We start from the raw sequence: 25,433 nt of genomic DNA on the forward strand, positions 1-25,433 counted from the left end.
GTACACATTGTAGCCACGGTGCGCTGGAGGTGGAGGGAGTGAATGTTTAAGGTGGTGGATGGGGACGTCAAGGGCAGTCACTCTCACCTCACCTCTGGAATTCAGCTCTTTTGTCCATGTTTGGATCAAGGCTGTAATGAGGCCTGGAGCCGAGTGGTCCTGGCGGAACCCAAACTGAGCATCGGTGAGCAGGTTATTGATGAGTAAGTGCCGCTTGATAGCACTGTCGACGACACCATCCAATCACGTTGCTGATGATTGAGAGTAGACTGATGGGGCGGTAATTGGCCGGATTGGATTTGTCCTGCTTTTTGTGGACAGGACATATCTGGGCAATTTTCCACTTTGTCGGGTAGATGCCAGTATTATAACTGTACTGGAACAGTTTGGCTAGAGGCACGGCAAGTTCTGTATCGCTAGTCTTCAGCACTACAGCTGGGATGTTGTCAGAGCCCATAGCCTTTGTTGTATCCAGTGCACTCGGCTGTTTCTTGATATCACGTGGAGTGAATCAAATTGGCTGAAGACTGGCTTCTGTGATGGTGGGGATATCGGGAGGAGGCCGAGATGGATCATCCACTCGGCACTTCTGGCTGAAGATGGTTGGAAACGCTTCAGCCTTGTCTTTTGCACTCACGTGCTGGACTCTGCCATCGTTGAGGATGGAGATGTTCATGGAGCCTCCTCCTCCCATTAGTTATTTAATTGTCCACCACCATTCACGACTGGATATGGCAGGACTGCAGAGCTTTGATCTGATCCGTTGGTTGTGGAATCGCTTAACTCTGTCTATAGCATGTTGCTTCCGCTGTTTAGCATGCACATAGTCCTGTGTTGTAGCGTCATCAGGTTGGCACCTCATTTTTAGGTACGATTTGTGCTGCTCCTAGCCTATTCTTCTACACTCCTCATTGAACCAGGAGTGATCCCCTGGCTTGATAGTAATGGTAGAGTGAGGAATATTCCGGGCCATGAGGTTACAGATTGTGCTGGAATACAATTCTGCTGCTGATGATGGCCCACAGTGCCTCATGGATGCCCAGTTTTGAGCTGCTAGATCTGTTCTGAATCTATCCTATTTAGCACGGTGGTAGTGCTACACAGCACGATGGACAGTGTCCTCAGTGTAAAGACGGGACTTCGTCTCCACAAGGACTGTATGGTGGTCACTCCTACCAATACTGTCATGGACAAATGCATCTGCGACAGGTAGATTGGTGAGGACAAGGTCAAGTAGATTTTTCCCTCATGTTGGTTCTCTCACGACCTGCCGCAGGCCCAGCCTGGCAGCTATGTCCTTCAGGACTCTGCCTGCTCAGTCAGTAGTGATGTTACTGAGCCACTCTTGGTGATGGACATTGAAGTCCCCCACCCAGAGTACATTCTGTGCCCTTCCAGTGCTACGCGCTAGTGAGTATAGGATTAGGAGGATAAGACAGGTTAATGGGTGGCTGGAGCAATGGTGCAGGGGGGAGGGCTTCAGATATCTAGGGCATTGGGACCAGTTCTGGGGCAGGAGGGACCTGTTCAAGATGGACGGGTTGTACCTCAACAGAGCTGGGACCAATGTCCTCGCGGGGAGGTTAACTAGTGCTTTGGGGGAGGGTTTAAACTAATTTGGCAGGGGGGTGGGCACCGGGATGAAACATTAGAGAAGAGAAACAAAGTGCATAGAGGACTGGGAGGGACAAGTAGCACTGGAGTAAAGAAGAGTTCAGAAATAGGAGGGATCAAACAGGGGGCATATGCAAGACAATCTAAAATGAGATTGGGTGCATGTGCATAAATACATGTAGCGTAGTAAATAAGGTTGGTGAGCTGCAGGCTCAAGTCACCACATAGACCTGTCATATCGTAGCAATAACAGAGACCTGGCTCAAAGAATGGGAGGATTGGGTACTTAATATTCTTGGCTACAAGGTATTCAGGAAAGATAGGGAAGGAAAGAAAAACAGTATTGATCAAATAAACTATTATAGCACTGAAAAGGGATGAAGTAGTTGAAGTGTCATAGACAGAATCTACACCACAAAGGAGTGCAGTCCTGAGCATGGTAACATGAGGCAAAGGACTGCACAGGGGGGCACAGTGAAGTGTAGAAATGCGGTAGTCAAAGGGGATTCGAAAGTCAGGGGGATAGACAGGTGTTTCTATGACTGCTGACGTGAGTCCCACATGGTGTGTTGCCGCCCTAGTGCTAGGATAAAGGACATCACTGAGATGGTGCAGAATATTTTGTGGGGGGAAGGGGAACAGCCAGAAGTCATGGTCCATGTGGGAACCAATGACATATGAAAGAAAAGGGATGAGATCCCGCAGTCAGAGTTTCAGGTGCTAGGGAACAAGTTATAAAGCAGGACCTCAAAGGTAGTAATCTCTGGATTACTCCCAGTGCCACGCGCTAGTGAGTACAGAAATAGGAAGATAAGGCAGGTTACTTTGCATCCGTCTTCACTAGAGAAGAGGATGCTGCCAGTGTAGCAGTAAAGGAGGAGGTAGTAGCAATATTGGATAGGATAAAAATAGATAAAGTGGAGGTACTTAAAAGATTGGCAGTACTCAAAGTAGAAAAGTCACCTGGTCCAGATGGGATGCAGCCTAGGTTATTGAGGGAAGTAAGGGTAGAAATTGAAAAGAATTTGGCCACAATCTTTCAATCCTCCTTAGCTATGGGAATGGTGCGGAGGACTGGAGGATTGCAAATGTTACACCCTGTTCAAAAAAGGAGAAAGGGATAAATCTGGCAATTACAGGCCAGTCATCCTAATGTCGGTGGTGGGGAAATTTTTAGAGACAATAATTCTGGACAAAATAAATTGGCACTTGGAAAAGTATGGGCTATTAAATGAAAGTCAGCATGGATTTGTTAAAGGAAAATCATGTTTGACTAACTTGATTGAGTTCTTTGATGAAGTAACGGAGAGGGTTGATGAGGGTAGTTTGGTTGATGTGTATATGGACTTTCAAAAGGCATTTGATAAAGTACCACATAATAGACTTGTTAGCAAAATTAAAGCCCAGGGGATTAAAGGGACAGTGGATAGAAAAGTGACTAGGGGACAGAAAGCAGAGCGTGTTCCCCAGGGGTCAGTATTAGGACCACTGCTCTTTTTGATATATATTAATGACCTGGACTTGAGTACAGATGGTTTAATTTCAAAGTTTGCAGATGAGACGAAACTTGGAAATGTAGTAAACAATGTGGAGGATAGTAACAGACTTCAGGAGGACATAGACAGGCTGGTGAAATGGGCAGACACATGCAGATGAAATTTAACACAGAGAAGTGTGACTTGATTTTGGTAGGAAGAATGAGAAAAGGCTATATAAAATAAATGATACAATTTTATAGGGGATAGAAGAGCAGAGAGACCTGGGGGTGCACGTTCACAAATCTTTGAAGGTGGCAGGACAAGTTGAGAAGGCTGTTTTAAAAAAAACATATGGGATCCTGGGCTTTATTAATAGAGGCATAGAGTAGAAAAGCAAGGAAGTTATGCTAAACCTTTGTAAAACACTGGTTAGACCTCAGCTGGAGTATTGTGTCCAATTCTGGGCACCACACTTTAGGAAGGATGTCAAGGCCTTAGAGAGGGTGCAGAAGAGAATTACTAGAATAGTGCCAGGGATGAGGGACTTCAGTTATGTGGAGAGACTGGAGAAGCTGGGGTTGTTCTCCTTAGAACAGAGAAGGTTAAGAAGAATAAAAACGGAAAATGCTGGAGAAGCTCAGCAAGTCAGGCAGCATCTGTGGAGAAAGAAACAGAGTTAACGTTTCAGGTCGAAGACCTATCATCAGAACTGGAAAATGTTAAGAGTCAAAGTTTTTAAGCAAGTACAGAACCAGGGAAAGGGGGGAAGAAAGAACAAAAGGGAAGATCTGTGATAGGGTAGAGGGCAGGGGTGATTAAATGACAAAAGGGATAATGGTGCAAGGCAAGGAGGGTGGTAATGGGACAAATTAAGAAACAAAAGATCGGTCTAGAGTAGCTGTAAATGGCAGCAGCAGAACCATTACCAGCACTAGCTGACTGAAAAAATGTGAGCAGTGGTTATGATCTGAAGTTATTGATATCAATGTTGAGTCCGGAAGGTTGTAAAGTGCTGTTCCTCGAGCTTACGTTGAGCTTCATTGGAACAGCGTAAGAGGCAGAGGACAGAGAGGTCAGAGTGGGAGTGGGATGGGGAATTAAAACGGCAAGTGACCGGCAGGTCAGGGTCACGCTTGTGGACTGAGCGGAGATGTTCAGCAAAGCGATCACCCAGTCTGCGTTTGGTCTCCCCAATGTAGAGGAGACCGTATTTTTTTATTATTCGTTCATGGGATGTGGGCGTTGCTGGCGAGGCCAGCATTTATTGCCCATCCCCAATTGCCCTTGAGAAGGTGGTGGTGAGCCACCTTCTTGAACCACTGCAGTCCGTGTGGTGAAGGTTCTCCCACAGTGCTGTTCAGGAGGGAGTTCCAGGATTTTGACCCAGTGACGATGAAGGAACGGCGATATATTTCCAAGTTGGGATGGTGTGTGACTTGGAGGGGAACGTGCAGGTGGTGTTGTTCCCATGTATCTGCTGCTCTTGTCCTTCTAGGTGGTAGGGGTCGAGGGTTTGGGAGGTGCTGTCGTAGAAGCCTTGTCGAGTTGCTGCAGTGCATCCTGTGGATGATACACAGTGCGCCGGTGGTGAAGGGAGTGAAAGTTTAGGGTGGTGGATGGGGTGCCAATCAAGCGGGCTGCTTTATCCTGGATGGTGTCGAGCTTCTTGAGTGTTGTTGGAGCTGCACTCATCCAGGCAAGTGGAGAGTATTCCATCACACTCTTGACTTGTGCCTTGTAGATGGTGGAAAGGCTTTGGGGAGTCAGGAGGTGAATCACTCGCCACAGAATACCCAGCCTCTGACCTGCTCTTGTAGCCACAGTATTTATATGGCTAGTCCAGTTAAGTTTCTGGTCAATGGTGACCCCCAGGATGTAGATGGTGGGGGATTCGGCGATGGTAATGCCGTTGAATGTCAAGGGGAGGTGGTTAGACTCTCTCTTGTTGGAGATGGTCATTGCCTGGCACTTGTCTGGTGCGAATGTTACTTGCCACTTATCAGCCCAAGCCTGGATGTTGTCCAGGTCTTGCTGCATGCGGGTTCGGACTACTTCATTATTTGAGGGGTTGCAAATGGAACTGATCACTGTGCAATCATCAGCGAACATCCCCAGCAGCGAATACAGTATACTAAATTGAAATAAGTACAAATAAACCACTATTACCTGGAAGGAGTGTTTGGGGCCCTGGACAGTGGGGAGAGAGGTGGCAAAGGGGCTGTTGTTGTGTCTCCTGCGCTCGCACGAGAAGGTGCCGTGGGGAGGAGAGTGGGTGATTGAAGAGTGGACCAGTGTGTCGCGGAGGGAGCAGTCCCTTCGGAATGCTGAAAGGGTAGGGAAGGAGATGTGTTTGGTGATGGGATCGCGCTGGAAGTGGTGGAAATGGCGGAGAATGATACATTGATTGTGGAGGCTGGTGGGGTGGAAAGTGAGGACAAGAGGACCCTATTATGGTTCTGGGAGGGCAGGGAAGGGGTGAGGGTAGAAGTGCAGGAAATAAGAAGGTCACGGTCGAGAGCCCTGTCAACTACAGTGGAAGGGAATCCTTGGTTGATGAAAAAGGAAGACATATCGGAAGCACTGGTATGGAAGGCGGCGTCGTCAGAACAGATGTGATGGAGACAGAGAACTTGGGAGAAGGAAATAAGTCCTACAGGAAGCGGGATGGGAGGAAGTGTAATCAAGGTAGCTGTGGGAATCGGTGGGCTTATAGTAGATATTGGTTGACAGCCTAGCCCCAAAAATGGAAATAGAGAAATCGGGGAAGGGAAGAGTGGGAGAGGGACCATGTGAAGGTGAGGGAAGAGTGGAAATTGGAAGGAAAGTTGATGAAATTTTCCAGTTCGGGGTGAGAGCAGGAAACAGCACCGATACAGTCATCAGTGTACCGGAAAAAGAGGTGAGGGACAGGACCTGAGTAGGACTGGAACAAGGAATGCTCCACGTATCTCACAAAAAGGCAGGCATAGCTTGGACCCATACAGGTATCCATAGCGACACTTTTTATTTGGTGGAAGTGAGTGGAGTCAAAGGAGAAGTTGTTCAACATAAGAACAAGTTCAGCCAGGCGGAGGAGGGTGGTGGAGGATGGGGACTGGTTGGGCCTCAGTTCAAGGAAGAAGCGGAGGGCCCACAGGCTGTCCTGGTGGGGGTTGGAGGTGTAGAGGGACTGGATGGGGATGGTTAAGGGGAGATTTGATAGAGGTGTTCAAAATCAAAATCATGAATGGTTTTGACAGAGTAAATAAGGAGAAACTGTTTCCAGTGGCAGAAGGGTCAGTAACCAGAGGACACAGATTTATTGTGATCGGTAAAAGAGCCAGAAGTGACATGCGGAAACATTTTTTTACGCAGCGAGTTGTTCTGATCTGGAATGCACTGCCTGAAAGGGTGGTGGAAGCAGAGTCAATAGTAACTTTCAAAAGGGAATAGGATAAATACTTGAAGGGAAAAAAATTTACAGGGCTATGGGGAAAGAGCAGGGGAATGGGACTAATTGGATAGCTCTTTCAAAGAGCCAGCACAGGCACGATGGGCCGATCGGCCTCCTTCTGTGCTGTACCTTCTATGATAATTATGTCTAGGCTGTTTTATTGTAACAATAACTACTTTCAACTTCAGAATAAAAGAACTTGAAGAAGAATTGGCTTCTGTGAGTCGGGAAAGAGACATGACTGTGAGGGAACGTAATATCACATTACTAGAAAATCAAGAACTACAAAATCTTAACCACGAACTCCAGGAACTTATAAGAAAGCTGGAAAATTCTAGAATTAATATGACACTGAAGTACCCTGGATACAGTGTGAATATGCTACCTGTACGGCAGATGGCCATTGGGCAGACGAGCCTGCTGCGCACTTTCAATTAACATAGGAAAACGATTGACTAATGTAATGCAAACGATTTGATCACCTTTATCTGTTAAACACCTGCCACTGCATGCCCTTGGAATGGTCTGTGACATTCAACATGCAAACTGATATTTTAGAAAAAATTCAACTAGCTCAAGAAAAATTCCGATGAGACTAGAACTACACTAAGTCTTTCTCCACTGTTTAACTGTGTATTCCTTGTAAGTGTAAATCTTTAGCATTAATAACCATTTCCCACTTAAAATAGCCTGAGTCCTGCCTTGTGTTGTGGGCCAATCCCAGCCCTTTTAATATACTTACTGATATTTTTATAATTACATAGCAACACAGAGCTTATATTTGTAAAAATATAGCTTTGCTCCAGGCTATTAAAATCACACCCCGTGGTTATTATTTGCGTGGCATTAGCAATGTTATGAGGATTAGATTATCTGGGCTGAAGAGGGTTTTATATACACATACAAAATGCCTCAATAAAACAATGTTTCTTGACCTTGATAACACTAACCATTTCTGATCTTGTTTGATTTAAGAAGTAATACTAATATGTAGGCTTTTATATTAATTTACTGATAAAGGGTGAACCACAGGGCTCTGGGAACATACCTAAATCCCAGAGCAACTGCACAAGCACTGACATGACCTCTTATAAGATTCACCAACATGTACTGTAGTCACAGTTTATGGGAGGAGTAAGTCATTTTATATTCCCCTTTGCTTACCTTAAATTTTAAGAAGTTAGAAAATTGAGTACTTGTTCAGTTCATGTAACGTCTATGGGTTTGATAACCCCCAGATCCCCCTACCAGAAATAAACTTTGCACTACCAGAGATTACTTTCCCTTTCAAAAATTTCTAAATCTACCACTGCAAAAATTGCACTTCTATGTACTTTATTTTTAAAATTTTTAATAATAAAATGTATGAAATATTGGATATACTACAGCTTAAATGATGACTATCCCACTGCAATCCCACTGTATCTACTTTATATATGATACATGAGACCATCTGATGTCAGTTTTCACAGAAAAACAAACTGAATTGTGGAATGTGATCTCAAAACACCAAAAAAAAGTATTCAGCTGCCTTGAAGTGGCCTTACTCAATGATGATTGTCAGTTGTACATTGTTTTTTAAGTTGTCAGCTTTTCTGAGTTTTATAGGTTAGCATGTATGGGGTCATTCAGATCAGAGTTTTCAAATCTGCACCTTCCAGACAATTGTCTCAACTAACTTCACAGTTATTGGTCTTTATTTATTTGTGTTTTAACCTGACAGTTTATTTTCACGTTTTTAATCCCATTTAATGTCAGAGTTGTTCTCTGTAGGGATCTAGCCTTTGCTCTCAATCCAAATTTAGATGAAAAGTAAAGCAGATGTTAATGGGCACCCAGGTAATGACACAGCTGCCTTATTCCTATTTCCTTTGACCATGAACGATGTTTTGATCCTTGACACATGCATTTACATTTGAATCCATCCTCATTTCACAGGTGAAAGTGGCCTTGACATTAAATGTAATGAAATGAGATAAAAATAATCTCATCTAACATTGTCACATGTTGTATGGACATGGACATTAATGTTATGGTTATGTTCAAGTTCAGCAAACATTATTCTCTCTCTTCACTCTTGTTGTTCCACACATGTTTTACTGATTTGTTTCTCTTTTCCATCTAATGTTCCTCTTTTACTTAGTCTATTATTTGGTCATAGTCTTTCAATCAAACTGTCTTTGGTGCCGAGTCTTGATCACTCTCTGACAAATGAGTTAGGATAAGAAATAAGTGGACTAGTAGGTCTGAAAATCCTGGGCACAGCCTTGGTACACACACAGGTTAGAGATGAAATAAAAATTGACCGGACAAATCTGCAGAGGTAGTGATGATGACTGGGGTAAATTCGGGTGGCAGTGGGGGTACCCTATAACTAATCTTGCTGGAGGCCCCTGAACTCCTTCGGTTAGCTGATTATCTATTTGTAGGGATAATGTTATACTCCTTGAGAGTGTACAGAGGCAAGTAACCAAGATAATTCTAGGAAGCAGGAATCTAAGTAGTGATGAAAGGTTAAAAAGTTGAGTTAGTTCCCTTTGGAAAAGAGACTTCAAAGTAATCTAATTGAAGTTTTCAAGATTATGAAGGGGATTAAGAAAATTGTTCACTCAAAAATGGTTGAAATACCATTAGGGTGACCACATCACCATGTTTTCCCCCAGTGAAACCAATTTTTACAAATTAATGGATAAATGCTTTGACAGGTAATGCAGGGGTATAATGGATTTAAAGTCTGTGACTTTTCGCAGCATCCATTTCTGGCCCTGTATAGTCTTATGTTCCTAAAAATTGAGAATATGGGGAGGGATACATCAATTGTATACATTAGTGCAGTGATATGTCATGGGTAACCATGGACTCTTGGAGCTTGCTTGAGTGTTCATATGTTAGTATGACATCAGTTACTGGTTAAAGTTTTTAACCAGCATTATAGAAACCATTTGTTTTTGAATTCAACCCAGCTGCACTCCGATGCAAAGTTGACCTGCGGTTCCCTGCTAACAGTGGAAGTCAATTGCAGCTTGTTTCCATCGACCACTAACCAGAGCAATGTAACAACTGCTACTGGAGGCAGCATCACTAGAACATGTATTCCAACACAGGCACACATGAACTGCAAGATCAGCCTCCAACCCAGTAATAGCATGTGTGAGGATCCTGCTAGCTGGCTACTTTCTTCTTCCAAATGAGAGGTTGGAGTTTCACACACATATCAACTTTTATTTTTAGTGGAACTCGCTCCTACAAAGTGCTCTAGCTGAGCTGTCCAGATTATGCAGAAGCCTGAAAGAACTGTCACCAGGTGTCAGTTTGCTAGTTAATCAGTTAGTCTCAAGTTGGCCTCCTGCCTTCTATTGCTGTACATTCAGATCTCCTTTTATCGGTAAAGAGAACACAAATGGAGGATTGAATCCTACTTGTTAACCAGGCAAAGGGCCAACAGTCAATTAACTAGATAGTTCTTATCATTATGCAGAATATTTGCAATTTAATTTAACACCGGTATGTGCATGGAATTCTCTCTATGTTGAAGGTCAAGGTAAGGCTGTTGGTAGAGTTGTACCTCAAATTTCTGGATACACTGTGACTGGAGTGGTGTCAGTAACTCTGAAATGGCAGTAGCTTCAAAGTGCTATTAACAATCCTATAATTAACAGAATAATCAACAAAAAAGTTCAAAATCGTAGCAGTCAGTTTTTCCTCCCATTGTAGAATGTAACAACCCTAAATAACAGGGGACACAAAATAAATTTAGGAAGTTAGGAATAAAAAGGGAAGTCAAGCAAAAATACAAATAGTAATAGAATTGTTAAATAAGCTAGTTATCAGGGAAGACCATTGAAGCACGTAACATAAGTTGGTTCAAGAGACAACTAGGCGGACAAGTTGATAAAGCTGTTAAAAAGCATATGGGATCCTTAGCTTTATAAATAGAGGCATAGAGTGCAAAAGCAACGAAGTTATGTTAAACCTTTAAAAATCACTGGTTAGGCCCCAGCTAAGGTATTGTGTCAAATTCTGCACACCACCCTTTAGGAAGGATGTCAAGGCCTTGGAGAGGGTGCAGAGATTTACCAGAATGATACCAGGGATGAGGGTCTTCAGTTATGTGGAAAGACTAGAGAAGCTGGGATTGTTCTCCTTAAACCAGAGGTTAAAGGGAGATTTAATAGAGATGGTCAAAATTCTGAGGGTTTCTGATAGAGTAAAAAAGGAGAAACTGTTCCACTGGTGGGTGGGACCAGAGGACACAGATTTAACACAATTGGCAAAAGAACCAGAGGAGAGATGAGAATTTTTTTACGCAGCAAGTTTGTTATGATCTGGAATGGACTGCCTGAAAGGGTGGTGGATGCAGATTCAATGGTAACTTTCAAAAGGAAATTGGATAAATACTTGAAAAGGAAAAATTTGCAGGGTTATGGAAAAAGAGCGGGGGAGTGGGCTAATTACATAGCTTTTTCAAAGAGCCAGCACAGGCACGATGGGCTGAATGTTCTCCTTCTGTGCTGCAAGATTCTATTAAGTGTTCTTGAAGAGTAATGACTGAGGTACTTGCTGACCTACATTGGATCCTGGTCCCCCAATGGCTCAAATTTAAAATTCTTGGCTTTATTTTTAAATCCTTCCCTGGCATCACCTCTCTAGCTCACACCCTCTGCCCCGGATCTGTTCCTCTGACTCCAGCATCTTGTGAATCTCCCCCCTCCCTTCACCTGACCATTGGTGGCTGTAACATCAGTGGTCTAGGTCCTACTCAGTGGAATTTTCCCCCTAAAATCCTCTGCTTCCATCTCCCCCTCCTTAAAACCCATCTCAACACCCTGCTGAATTGCTCCTGTTTGGCTCAACGTGTTTTCCTTATGCCTCTGTGAAGCACCTTGGGGTGTTTTTGACATTAAAAATAGTATATAAATGCAAGTTGCTGAGGCATTTGATGACCAAAGATGTCAGTAGGATTGGGCTTAATGGTCTTTTCCTCTTCCTAAAAGTAGTATATTAATTCTGTTCGCTTCTAAAGTCATTGTACAAGTGTGAACTTTCTGTTTAGAGAATAGGTACCAGATTGTGTGATGTACGATGCTCTTATAACAAACGCAAAACTTCATCATGTCATTTTTACATTCAGTAATGGTTTGAAAATCCAGTCTAGATACAGCAGACCTGGTTATTCCTGTTATTCATTTTGTACCTTGACTCGATCATATTGGAGCTTGCATACAACTGAAAGCTTGAAGTCTTGAGAATTTTTTATGGTACAATAGTTGGACACAAGACTTAAGACCAGTTAAATGCAGGTTTATATAGTCTTTCATATTCATGACCACAATTTTATGCTCGCAGCAGGTTTATTATACTGCTACAAAATTTGCAATATAAACTGGTCTTATTTCAGCTCAGCTATTCATTATCTAGCTGCTCATTTTGCAGCTTGCATCAGCAGACTATTCAACTGCAGGGGGTGTTACGAATGAACCAATCTTTCCCGCACCGGACGTCCACATATACACTACCAGCAAGAATCACTGAATAGTGATCTCGAGTGGAAACCCAGGCTGATTTGTCCACTCCCCAATCCAGGTTTCTGGGGCTAATTATAGTGCCCCGAGCTAAGACCAGCTCACTCACCATGGACCAGGGATTGAAACTGGGATCTTCCTGGTCTGTATGGCTCAGGCACTTATGCTTATGTATAATATAAAAATGGTACATCTAGTGCACAGTTCCAGTCCATCACACTTCAAGTGTCACGTTTAAATTTTTGCGTCACATTTGAAAGTATAGAGAAAGGGAGGGCAAATTAATTTGGGCCTGAGTAACTGAAGCAGTGCTCAGGCAGCTCTAATTTAAACAAATTGCATGGCCTTAATGAATTTCAGTACAAGGAGCACTAGCCATGGCATTCATTATCAGCCCCATTGTGTGTAACACGGTCAGTTGGAGGACTTACTATTTGATAAGGGCAGGAACAATATACGAGCAGCACCATAGAAGATCTGCTATTATATTTTTAAAAATCTACACACTAGTCAGATTTCAAAGATCACATTGCAAGTCACTAACCTGGAGCCTGAATTTAATAAGCAACTTCCAATCTGCCTTTAAATTCTGATTAAGCTCACCCTGTGTTTATGTAACAACCAGACTTTGCAGTAGAAAAATACATTGTGCATTATACTCCTTATAAAAGAGTCTATTATCTGACACACTGAGCATCAGAATCATCAAGGTGTTAATTTTTTTTTAAGTCTTCAAAATAACCTTTGCCCCTTCTATAATAGATATTTATGAAGCTGTAAAAATGCTTCTGAACAAAATTGCATGTGGAGGTATAATTTTCTCTTTGAAATTGGACATTTTCTTGATAGGACTGGGGGAGGGGGTTTGTAAACCATCTAATTTTTAAAATTGAAATATTCTAAAATACTGGGTAACATTTCCTTCCTGTCCTTTGTTACTTCCTGTACAATTTATTGGAACTTGGATACTTGGGGCAGGTATATGCCATCTCAGTAAATTTCCTTCTCAGCAGATCATCTATAGAATCTCTGTGGTGGTCTCTAAAATTCTATGCTGAGATATAGAAATAGAATTACAAAAAAGGCAAGTCTCAAAATTAAATTATAAAACTGGAATCTTTGAAACAATAAATATTGAACTAAAATATTGGGAAACTTTCCAGAAGTCGTGGCAGTATCATGGGTTTCATCTTCCGCAGGTCTGTATGAATAATTTACAAGTGTTTAAAATGTTAAAAGGATTCAATAAATAGATACAGAGAAACTATTTCCTCTGCTGGGGGAAATCAAGAACAAGGGGACATAATCTTATAATTAGAGCTGGCTATGCAGGAGTGAAATCAGGAAGCATTTTTTCACACAATGGGTAGTAGAAATCTGGAATGATCTCCCCCAAAAGGCTGTAGATGCTAGGTCGATTGGAGCTTTCAAGATTTTTGGTCAGTAAGGGTATCAAGGGATATGGAGCAACGACTGGTAAGTGGAGTCGAGGTACAGATCAGCCATGATCTAACTGAATGGCAGAACAGGCTCATGGGGCTGAATGGCCTACTCCCGTTCCTAATATTCCTGTGTAAGGTGCAATACATGATTATACTCATTTGTATCTGAATCATTCCAAAGTCAAGGTCTTTTTAAAATGAAATTCCTAAATCTTTTGCACAAATGTATTGGTAAAACACAAGTCAAATTGCTAGTCCAGAATTAAAATAGAATTACTTTTAAACAAGTCTGTTATACAGAGCTGCTAGAGAGTAGTAAGACTATTAGATATCTGTTCTCAAATTAGTTACAATTTTGACACCAATACCAAGGTCTAATTGTTTGCAAAACAAGAAGTACCCCAAAAATCAGAATACAAAAATTGATCATAAAACAATTACATAATTCTTTAAAAAGTAATACAGCAAAGACCTCACATCCCTGAATAGCTGTACAATCTGATTTGGAAGAAAAGTTAAAATTTCAAGTCAGTTTAACAGACACATGGCCTGCTGTAGATATCCTTCAATGCAAGTAATAGTTTAATAACTGGTGTGCACAACGCAGTAATCACTGGCAGGCTATAGTATTGAAAGTAAACGGAGACATCATGGACTTTTATTAATCCAAAGATGTTCAAAATCCCACGGGTTGTTGGAGGAAGGCATCGGAATCGCCAATAGGTGACAATATCATGGTAGCAGCGAAGATCATGGCCCGTTACTGCTAGGTCAGCCTGAAATTATGAAAAATATATTGATTAGTTTTCACCATCATACAGCTTAAAAAATTAATCTTCCTTCCATTTTTGCAGCAGAAGGCATACTTCCAGGTGGTAATTTAATCCTTTGTCTTTGTTGTAGGTTTTAAATCCATAACTGTGCAGATTTGCAAAATTCATAAAGCCATTGAATCTGACCCCACTTCAACTATAGGGCCTCCACTGTAGTCTACTCAAAGTAAAAGCCTGGTGATAGAATAACAGGCTAGTTCCAGTACATCAGCTAAAGTAAGAAATAGAGCAGAATCCAAACCACAGGAGAACACCATCAAATGCATCAAGATCCCGCTGTAACTATTTACTATCGACTAGCTCCGTCAACACCCCATTCTCAATGGCAGAGCCCAGCACATGAGTGCAAAAGACAAGGCTGAAGCGTTTCCAACCATCTTCAGCCAGAAGTGCCGAGTGGATGATCCATCTCGGCCTCCTCCCGAAATCCCCACCATCACAGAAGCCAGTCTTCAGCCAATTCGATTCACTCCACATGATATCAAGAAATGGCTGAGTGCACTGGATACAGCAAAGGCTATGGGCCTTGACAACATCCCGACTGTAGTGCTGAAGACTTGTGCTCCAGAACTAGCCGCGCCGCTAGCCAAGCTGTTCCAGTTCAGCTGCAACACTGGCATCTACCACACAAAGTGGAAAATTGTCCAGGTATGTCCTGTCAACAAAAAGCAGGACAAATCCAATCTGGCCAATTACCACCCATCAGTCTACTCTCAATCATCAGCAAAGTGATGGAAGGTGTCGTCAACAGTGCTATCAAGCGGCACTTACTCATCAATAACCTGCTCACCGATGCTCAGTTTGAGTTCTGCCAGGACCACTCGGCTCTAGACCTCATTACAGCCATGGTCCAAACATGGAAAAAAGAGCTGAATTCCAGAGGTGAGGTGAGAGTGACTGCCCTTGACATCAAGGCAGCATTTGACAGAGTATGGCATCAAGGAGCCCTAGTAAAATTGAAGTCAATGGGAATAGAAGAGATAGAAGCAGGAGTAGGCCATTTGGCCCTTCAAGCCTGCTCCGCCATTCAATGAGATCATGGCTGATCTGATTCTGGCCTCAACTCCACTTTCCCACCTGTTCCCCATATCCTTTGACTCCTTTGCTGATCAAAAATTTGTCCAATTCAGCTTTGAATATATTTAATGACTCAGCCTCAACTGCTCTTTGGGGCAAAGAATTCCAAAGGTTCACAACCCTCACAGAAAAAAATTCTCCTCATCTCCGTCTTATCCTGAGACTATGCCCCCTGGTTCTAGATTCCCCTGAGGGGAAACATCCTCTCAGCATTTACCCTGCCAAGCCCCCTCAGAATCTAATATGTTTCAATAAGATGTCCTCTCATTCTTCTAAACTCCAGTGAGTATAGGCCCAACCTGCTCAATCTTTCCTCATAAGAAAACCCTTCCAAACTCGGAATCAACCTAGTGAACCTTTTCTGAACTGTCTTCAATGCAAGTATATCATTCCTTAAATAAGGGGACCAAAACTGTACGCAGTACTCTAGGTGTGGTCTCACCAGCACCCTGTACAGTTGTAGCAAGACTTCCCTGCTTTTATACTGCATCCCCCTTGAAATAAAGGCCAATATTACATTTGCCTTCCCAACTACCTTCTGCACCTGTATGCTTACTTTGTGTTTCATGTACAAGGACACCCAGATCCCTCTGAACCGCAGCATTCTGTAGACTTTCTCCATTTATAATATTTTGCTTTATTCTTTCTACCAAAAAGTGGATGACTTCACATTTTCCCACATTATACTCCATCTGCCAAATTTTTGTCCACACGCGTAACCTATTTATATCCCTTTGCAGACACTTTGTGTCCTCCTCACAATTTACTTTTCCAACAATCTTTGTATCAGCAGATATTTCGGCCACAGTGCACTCGCTGCCTTCATCCAAGTCATTGATATAGATTGTAAATAGGGGGAAATCAGGAGGAAAACTCTCCAGTGGCTGGAGTTATACCTAGCACAAAGGAAGATGGTAGTGGTTTCTGGAGGCCAATCATCTCAGCCCCAGGGCATTGCTGCAGGAGTTCCTCAGGGCAGTGTCCTAGGCCCAACCATCTTCAGCTGCTTCATCAATGACCTTCCCTCCATTACAAGGTCAAAAGCAGGGATGTTCGCTGATAATTGCATAGTTCAGTTCCATTCACAACCCTTCAGATAATGAAGTAGTCTGTGTCCGCATGCAGTAAGACCTGGACAACATCCAGGCTTGGGCTGATAAATGGGAAGTAACATTCGCGCCACACAAGTGCCAGGCAATGACCATCTTCAACAAGAGAGAATCTAACCACCTCCCAGTGTCATTCAACAGCATTACTATCGCCAAATCCCTCATCAACATCCTTGGGGTCACCACCGACCAGAAACTTAACCAGACCAGCCACATAAGTACCGTAGCTACAACAGCAGATCAGAGGCTGGGTATTCTGCGATGAGTGACTCACCTTCTGACTCCCCAAAGTCATTCCACCATTTACAAGGCACAAGTCAGGAGTGTGATGGAATACTCTCCACTTGCCTGGATGAGTGCAGCTCCAACAACACAAGAAGCTCGACACCATCCAGGACAAAGCAGCCCGCTTGATTGGCACTCATCCACCACCTTAAACATGCGCTCCCTCCACCGCCAGTGTACCATAGCTGCAGCGTGTACCATCTACAATATGCACTGCAGCAACTCACCAAGGTTTCTTCGACAGCACCGACCAAACCTGTGAACCCTACCACCAAGAAGGACAAGGGCAGCAGGCGCGTGGGAACACAACCACCTGCACGTTCCCCTCCAAGTCACACATCCTGACTTTGAAATATATCGCCGTTCCTTCATTGTCGCTGGGTCAAATCCTGGAACTCCCTACCTAACAGCACTGTGGGAGTACCTTCACTGACTGCAACGGTTCAAGAAGGTGGCTCACCACCACTTTCTCAAGGGCAATTAGGGGTGGGCAATAAATGCTAGCCTTGCCCACATCCCATGAATGAATGAATAAATAAAAAAAAAGCACACATCTGACCTCGCAGGCCAGTAGCGTGCTTGTTGCTAGGTTATTCTAGTCTGTAGATGCAGCCAGAGACAAGGACAGAGGGACAAGGTAAGGTCTCAGTCACTTCAACTCAGTGTTGTGACTGGAATTTAGAGCTTAGTGTCAAGACCAATCTCCAGGCCATGCTGGTCAGGGATGGCTGTGCCAAACAAGGCCTAACCAGTAACAAAACGGAAACCTCAAGCAGTGCGCGAGCAAATCTGGGGAGGATATCTTTATTGAAATCAATTTGCTGATGCATAGTGCTGCTTGGGGAAGACACAATCAAGGACAGAGCAGTTCACTTGATCGGTGGCCCTGCCACTGGACTCTATACCCGCTCCCTCCAACACTGGCGCACTAAGGCTGCAGTATGTACGATCCACAGAATGCACTGCAACAACTCACCAAGCTTACTTCGACAGCAGCTCCCTCCCCTACAACCTCTACCATGGTGAAAGACGAGAGCAGCAATGTCATGGGAACTCCATTGCCTCCAAACTCCCCAAATTATCCAACATCCTGACTTGGATGTTTATCGCTGTTCCTTTGTAGTAACTGTCAATTTCCTGAAATTTCCAACCTAACGCCGTTGTGGGAGCACCATCACCACAAGGAATCCAGCTGTTGAAGCAGAAGGCCCACCACCACCTTCTCAGTACAACTGGAATGGGCAGCGTTGCTGGCATTGCCCACATCCTGAGAACAAAAAAAAGGGGACATGGGTGTGTGGCTGGGAATTTGGGCCAAAGAGTTCTAGAGTAGCTGAAATGTGGAGGTGGGAAAGCCGGTGAAGAGTGCATTCGAGAAATAAATTCTCTTGGTAGTGAAGGTGTAGATAAGGATCTCACTATGGAATTGAGACAGGTCAGTGCCAGATCAGACATGAGATTTTAAGCTCAGCTCAAGATCAAACAAGACCCTGAGGCTGCACACCACTTGGTTCAGCCAGAGAGACTGAAGAAGTCAGAGGCATGTAAGTGCCAATGAGACATGTACAAGATGCCTGTGCACTGGTGTTCAGAGTTTCAGAGGAAGCCAGAGCATCAATTGTATTCACACGGTATAACCCAGGGCAACGTAAATTAGGCATGATACATATGAACATATGAATTAAGAGCAGGAGTAGGCCATTCGGCCCCTCAAGCCTGCTCTGCCATTTGATAAGATCATGGCTGATCCGATTGCGACCTAAACCCTACTTTCCCGTCAACCTACTATAACATTTGACTCCCTTGTTAATCAGGAATCTATCTAACTCAGCCTTAAAAATATACAATGACCCTGCCTCCACCGCTCTCTGGGGAAGGGAGTTCCACAGACTCGCAACCCTCAGAGAAAAAAATTCTCCTCATCTCCGCCTTAAATGGGAGACCCCTTATTTTTAAACTGTGGCCCCTAATTCTAGTCTATCCAACAAGGGGAAACATCCTCTTAGCAACTACCCCTTCTAGTCCCCTCAGGATCTTATATGTTTCAATAAGATCACCTCTCATTCTTCTAAATTCCAATGTATACAGGCCCAACTTGTCCAACCTTTCCTCATAAGAGAACTCCCTCATCCCAGGAATTAGATGAGTGAACCTTCTCTGAACTGCCTCCAAAGCAATTATGTCCTTTTTTAAATAAGGAGACCAAAAGTGCACACAGTATTCTAGATGTGGTCTCACCAATGCCCTGTACAATTTAGCAAAACATCCCTACTTTTATATTCCATTACCCTTACAATAAATGACAACATTCCATTTGCCTTCCTAATCACTTGCTGTACCTGCATACGAACTTTTTGTGATTCATGTACTAGGACACCCAGATCTCTCTGTACCTCAGATTTCTGCAATCTCTCTCCATTTAAATAATATATTGTTTTTCTATTCCTCCTGCCAAAGTGGACAAGTTCACATTTTCCCACATTATACTCCATCTGCCAAATTTTTGCCCACTCACTTAACCCATCTATATTCCTTTGCAGGCTCCAATGTCCTCTTCACAACTTACTTTCCTACCTACCTTTGTGTCATCCGCAAATTTAGCAACTATACATTCGGTCCCTTCATCCAAGTCATCGATATAGATTGTAAATAGTTGAGGTCCAAGCACTGATCCCTGTGGCATTCCACTCATTACATCTTGCCAACCTGAAAATGACCCATTTATGCCTACTCTCTGTTTCCTGTTAGCTAACCAATCCTTTATCCATGCTAATATGTTACCCCCTACACGATGAGCTCTTATTTATGATGTGGCACCTTGTCAAAAGCCTTCTGGAAATCCAAATACACCACATCCACAGGATCCCCTTTATCCACGTTGCTTGTTACTTCAATAAATTAGTCAAACACGATTTCTCTTTCACAAAGCCGTGTTGACGCTGCCTGATTGCATTGAGATTTTCTAAGTGCCCTGCTATAACCTCCTTAATAATAGATTCTAGCATTTTCCCTATGACAGATGTTAAGCTAACTGGCCTGTAGTTCCCTGCTTTCTGTCTCCCTCCTTTCTTGAATAGAGGAGTCACATTAGCTATTTTCCAATCTGATGGGACCCTTCCAGAATCTAGGGAATTTTGGAAAATTAATACCAATGCATCTACTATCTCTGCAGCCACTTCTTTTAAGACCCTAGGATGAAGTCCGTCAGGACCTGGGGACTTGTCAGCTTTTAGTTCTGATATTTTTTTCAGAACCCTTTCCCTGGTGATTGTATATATTTTAAGTTCCTCCCTTCCTTTCACCTCTTGATTCACAATTATTTCTGGCATGTTATTTGTATCCTCTACTGTGAGGACAGAAGCAAAATATCTGTTCAATTCATCCGCCATTTCCTTATTCTCCATTATTAATTCCCCAGACTCACTCTCTAGAGGACCAACGCTCACTCTACTTACTCTTTTCCTTTTTAAACTCTTACTATCTGTTTTTATATTTCTAGCTAGCTTTCTCTCTTACTCTAATTTCTTCCTCCTTATTCTTTTAGTCATTCTTTGCTGTTTTTTATATTCTGACCAATCTTCTGACCTGCCACTAATCTTTGCGGAATTGTATGCTTTTTCTTTCAATTTGATACTATCTTTAACATCCTTAGTTAGCCACGGATGGTACATCCTTCCCCTAGAGTCTTTCCTTCTCACTGGAATGTATCTTTGCTGAGTGTTATGAAATATCTCATTAAATATCTGCCACTGCATCTCTGCTGACATATCCCTTAACCTAAGTTCCCAGTTCACTTTAGCCAGCTCTGTCTTCATGCTCTCATAATTGCCCTTATTTAAGTTTAAAACACTAGTCTTAGACTTCCTCTTCTCTCCCTCAAACTGAATGCGAAATTCAATCATATTGTGATCACTGCTACCTAGAGGCTGCTTTACAATGAGGTCATTAATTAATCCTGTCTCATTACACATTACCAGATCTAGAATAGCCTGTTGGCTCTAGAACGTGCTGCTCTGAGAAATTGTCCCAAAAATACTCTATGAACTCATCTTCTAGGCTACCTTTGCCAATCGGATTCTTCCAATCTATATGTAGGTTAAAATCACCCATGATTATCGCTGTTCCTTTCTCAAGCCCCCATTATTTCTTCCTGTATACCCTGCCCTACAGTGTGGTTACTGTTAGGGGGCCTATAAACTACTCCCACAAGTGACTTCTTGCCTTTACTATTTCTTATCTCTACCCAAACTGATTAAATAAGTCTTTCTGCGCTGCCCAGATTAGTATAACAGCAGCGATAACCGAAGGAACTCCTTGGGTTTCAGTGAAGGTGAAAGAAAATATCTTGTAATGCAATAAGTTTATTCATATACTTATTGAAATGAAGTTTTCAGATTCTTTACAGAACTTCATTCTGACTGTAAACCACTACTACAATCTTCAGATTTTATAGATTAATTTCATTCTATTAAGATCACGATGCAAGAGGCCAAAATTAGAATAATGGCACAGGAATGAGGGTGTGTAATTTAAACCATTCTGTAATGCTTCTTCCCTTTTTCTAGGCATTCCCCTGTGCTATGCACCATAATTAGACTAAGACCGTGGGTGTTATCGTGTAAAACTCAACTCCAAGTTCATTTTAAGATCACTGCAGTAGTCTAAATATAATTTTTTTTACATCATTGACTTGAACCCTATGCTATTTTTACACTGCAGTTCGGGACTATATGAAACTTTAACATGTCACCAGCTTTAGCTTACTCCCAATAGTGTTTTTTCAAACTGTGTCGTGTTCTCATTATCATCAGTTTGAATCTTATAGCATCAACACTGACCCTTATTCTGTAGCAGCTCATTAATTAAACTTAATTTACTATTTTAATTAAAAGTTACCAAAAAAAAATGAAAGCTGAACTTTCTAGATTTCACAGCCTTTGAAGATTTAAGGCGGGGGTGGGGGGGGAAGAAAGAGTGGGTTCTCGGATGTATTGTACCTGCTCAAAATGCACACTCTGATCTGGCTTTCCAGCAATACACCTTTAATCTAAAAGCACGAGGAAGATTACTGTATACATTACCAACTACTCACTAGATATATTTTCTGGAACACAGTTAGAAATATATCTATTACACACACACAAACTCCTAGAGAAGGTAGTTGATTCAGGATCAATCAGCACTTCTATAAAGGAGTTGCATCGATATCTATTGAGATGTAGAATTCAAGATATAGAATTCAGTGTTCTAGAGATATTTAACAGCACTGTCGGATTATTTCCTCCTTGGGAAGGGAACTGGTGTTCCTTAAAATAGAGGATCAACAAGTCGGGGGAGTTCTTGATTTAATAATTATACATGGACTCGGGGTTCAGTAGATTCAAAGGGCTGTGTGACCTTATCTTGCTCTGGATTTTATTATGTTCCTAAGTTTATTATTTCAAAAATTCATTAAAATAGTGTAAAATACCTGTAGCTAGCATCTAATTTGCATGCTGTGGTTATAATTTAAAGTTATACAGTGCTATGAAGTGATAATCTATGTCCTTTACCAGTTCTTCTATCAATCTATGGACTGTTCCTTCAATTGCACGTTCCAGGTGGTATGCAGCAACCAGCAGCTTTATCATAAGAAAGGTCCAAGATGCAGTGACCACCAGCAGAGTCAACCTATTTAAAAGAGCAAATACACTTATTATGAACGGTTTTGTCAACAGACAGCATTATAATAGCACTGTGCTGCTCCAGTGTAACAGCTGGAGCTAGTACAATACCCCAAAAACCAATTAACAATATGACTTGCAATGAATCTGGTTTTATCAATTTATTAGAGCAAGTCCGCCACGTCTCTCCTCCTCGCCCTCCCCTCATCACCCCACAACCCCAGCAGCAGATTCACATATAAGTGGAGGTCATTTACGGCTATTTAAGTAGCCCTTACAAACTACACAGGGCACCACTCTGGGCAGCAATCACCATGTTGCAAGCGAGTGTGTTTTTTTGATATGGCTCACCAGTGTTTCGGACCAGTGAAAGCACCAAAGGGAATTAAAAAATAAAAGAAAACTACAAACATAGACAGACAATCTAAATGTATTGCAACAGGAAAAATCGAAAAAAAGTCAAATAACTTCCAAAATGTGAAATTTGATCTGTATTCCATAGAGCATGCATTATGAAGCAGGTAGGGTAACTTCACTTTTTTCCATATGCAAACAGACTGGATTAGAAATGGTAACTGACATGCAGGTGCAAAATTCTGCTGTTAATAGTTCAGTCACAGTTCCAATTTCACCAACATAGGAGGTGTTATTTGTTCCACTTTACACTAACAACAGCCATTTACATCCAACAGATGCTGAAATGATTCCAACTACTATGGAAAGTTGAAAGTCCACCATCTGGTAGACTGTCTTAAATACAGTGAAACACTATCGCGCTTGGTGACTCGGTAAGGATTGCCTGGTACGACATTTCAGCAACCAGTCTACAACAGCAGGAAATGCATTTAGTTTCCTCCAGATTCCAGTCCTGATCAGCCAAGGGCTAACCATGAGGCAAGTGTGACCAATGGACCAAAATTCAGGCGGGTTCTATACAGGTGGGCAATCCACACGCCAGGTTGCCGCCCAGGCAGTGAAAGTGAAAATTACCCCCATAGTATCTTTTGAACCAGCCAGACTTTTCCTGTACCAAGTGTGCTGGTGACATCTAGTGACAGTAAAAACGTATTACAAGACAATTTTGTAATTATCTCAAGGACTATTCAATGAGTGTCTTAAGAGATTGATGGTGATACACTAACAGAATTACATAAATCTATTTTGTTTTACTTATATCAAGTTAACTGAAGAATCTAAAAGTCCCGACGTGAAATCATTAAACAATTTGTATTGGCATGAGGAGTATAATAGAGAACTTTAAATAACCTTGGACTAAAATAACTAATGTAGCTCTCTAAAGCATACTTTAAATAGATTGTCTGTGCCGTACATAGCACATTACATAACTCTCTCCTACACCAAGGACAGTTCTGTTACAAGCAGAAGATATCAAGAAATACATTGTAGGTCATGGTATCTTTTTCCATAGGCATGTTATCATCTAACTAATTGGTTACAGTGGGTCATATCACAGACAAAATATTTAGACATTTTTTAAATATTTGAAGTTAAATTCTAATAACTTCAACAATGTCCACAACTAAACTATACATGCCTGAAAACAGATTAGAAACAGATCAGAATTGTGGTGGGTTGTTTTAACTGTCAGTTTCACCTTTATATGTATGCATCTGTAATTTACAATGAGGCAACATACTGTAGGAAAATAATCTAATATCTGAGGGATCAGTTTAAAATGCTGTACATAAAGCATAACACATTGCTAGAATCTACTGATGGATTTCAAATACAAATTTTGTGAACACAACTCAGAGCAGACCTGTGCATTTTGTCATTCGATTTCTAGGCCAAAACTCCAACAAAAATATTTTACCCATTGGAGGTTTACAAGCACAGTGAAATACCAGTGATCAAATGCGGGTGAGATTAGGCTGTGCATGGTTTAGACCACTGCTGTCCAATATGTTAGCCACTAGCCTATATGACTAATTCTGAATTCAGATATGGCTAATTGTATTTTTAATTAGTAAATAAATGAGTAATAGACACAGTCATTGGGCATGTGATCTCAATACTCATATTCGCATGGAGTATGCATGTGTACTTTATCCTTTTTGTGCGTTTGTTGATTAAATAATAAGGCGAAAAGCAGAGGGCACGTCTTTTGATTGTTTTGTGCTTTACTTCCTTGGTTCCTGCTTATTGGTTATCTGCTAAAATGGTGTGAAATGTGAGTGAAAAATACCAGACTTCAGCACCATGGAAACAGCACCAACATTGTATGAAGAGAGGAGCTTTCATCGTAGTCAGTTCAACCAATCAGAACAACCACTCCAGGTCAACAGAAGAAAGCAAGCCCAACCAATAATGAACAGCTCCAACAGAGCATGTCACTGCAAAAGGCAAGCAATATCCAACTGCATTCTTGGCGGAGAGCAAGGGGTGGTCTGGAGTGACTTGCTGTGGGAGTCAATATTCTCAGCTATCATTCTTATGAAGTCAAAGTTTCGCTCACAACTGCTGGGCACAAATCTAGAAACTGCACCAAGATGTGCTGGGTCTGATCATACCAGAATTCCAATCTTTGGTGAAGGAGAAAGACCGCAAAGTTTTGCACAGAATGGTGGTAGATGTTTGTAAAGTAAATGTACATGTGAAGTACATTTACCTGCATTGTGTGTAAGGCATTTTCTACTAAAATGAGTGCATGTGGCTAAAATGGTGTTGTCATAGCCACACTAGTGGCTAGTCAGCGATTTCTACTGGACTACACTGGTTTAGACTAGACTGTTAAAACCTATGACTAGAAGAGTTAGCATATGGCGTACAGGACAATGTCCGGAGACTCCAATATCCTCACCCAGGACTTAAACCTGTGATCACAAAAAGGCGTGATTGTAGTGACCACACTATAGAGATTAATTTTTACACAGAATGTATAGCACAGAATCAGGCCATTTGGCCCAACAGATCCATGCCTATGTTTATGCTCCAATACGAGCCGCCTCCCACCCTA

At 42.1% G+C, this 25,433-nt stretch overlaps 2 protein-coding genes across 4 annotated transcripts in view; one reads left to right on the top strand and one right to left on the bottom strand.

Moving 5' to 3' along the window:
• LOC137320797 (uncharacterized) overlaps positions 1-24,535 on the top strand; it is a 51,598-nt gene extending 27,063 nt beyond the window's left edge. The window contains exon 6 of one of the 2 annotated variants that reach the window (XM_067982643.1): positions 23,149-24,535. In XM_067982643.1, coding sequence (XP_067838744.1) covers positions 23,149-23,155 — 7 coding nt within the window. In that variant the 3' untranslated portion in view covers positions 23,156-24,535. Of the gene's footprint in view, positions 1-6,713; positions 7,828-23,148 lie in introns of those variants that run through there. The other variant, XM_067982642.1, reaches the window with a different exon arrangement.
• The window catches only part of LOC137320796 (uncharacterized), a 40,671-nt gene continuing 26,944 nt past the window's right edge, over positions 11,707-25,433 (bottom strand). For both annotated transcript variants that reach the window (XM_067982640.1, XM_067982641.1), the window contains exons 8-9: positions 22,346-22,463; positions 11,707-14,265 (exon numbers count right to left, since the gene is read on the bottom strand). In XM_067982640.1, the coding sequence (XP_067838741.1) occupies positions 14,023-14,265; positions 22,346-22,463 (361 nt within the window). In that variant the 3' untranslated portion in view covers positions 11,707-14,022. The remainder of the gene's footprint in view (positions 14,266-22,345; positions 22,464-25,433) is intronic.

Source organism: Heptranchias perlo, chromosome 4, assembly GCF_035084215.1.
Source record: "Heptranchias perlo isolate sHepPer1 chromosome 4, sHepPer1.hap1, whole genome shotgun sequence".
Taxonomy (NCBI): Eukaryota; Metazoa; Chordata; class Chondrichthyes; order Hexanchiformes; family Hexanchidae; genus Heptranchias; species Heptranchias perlo.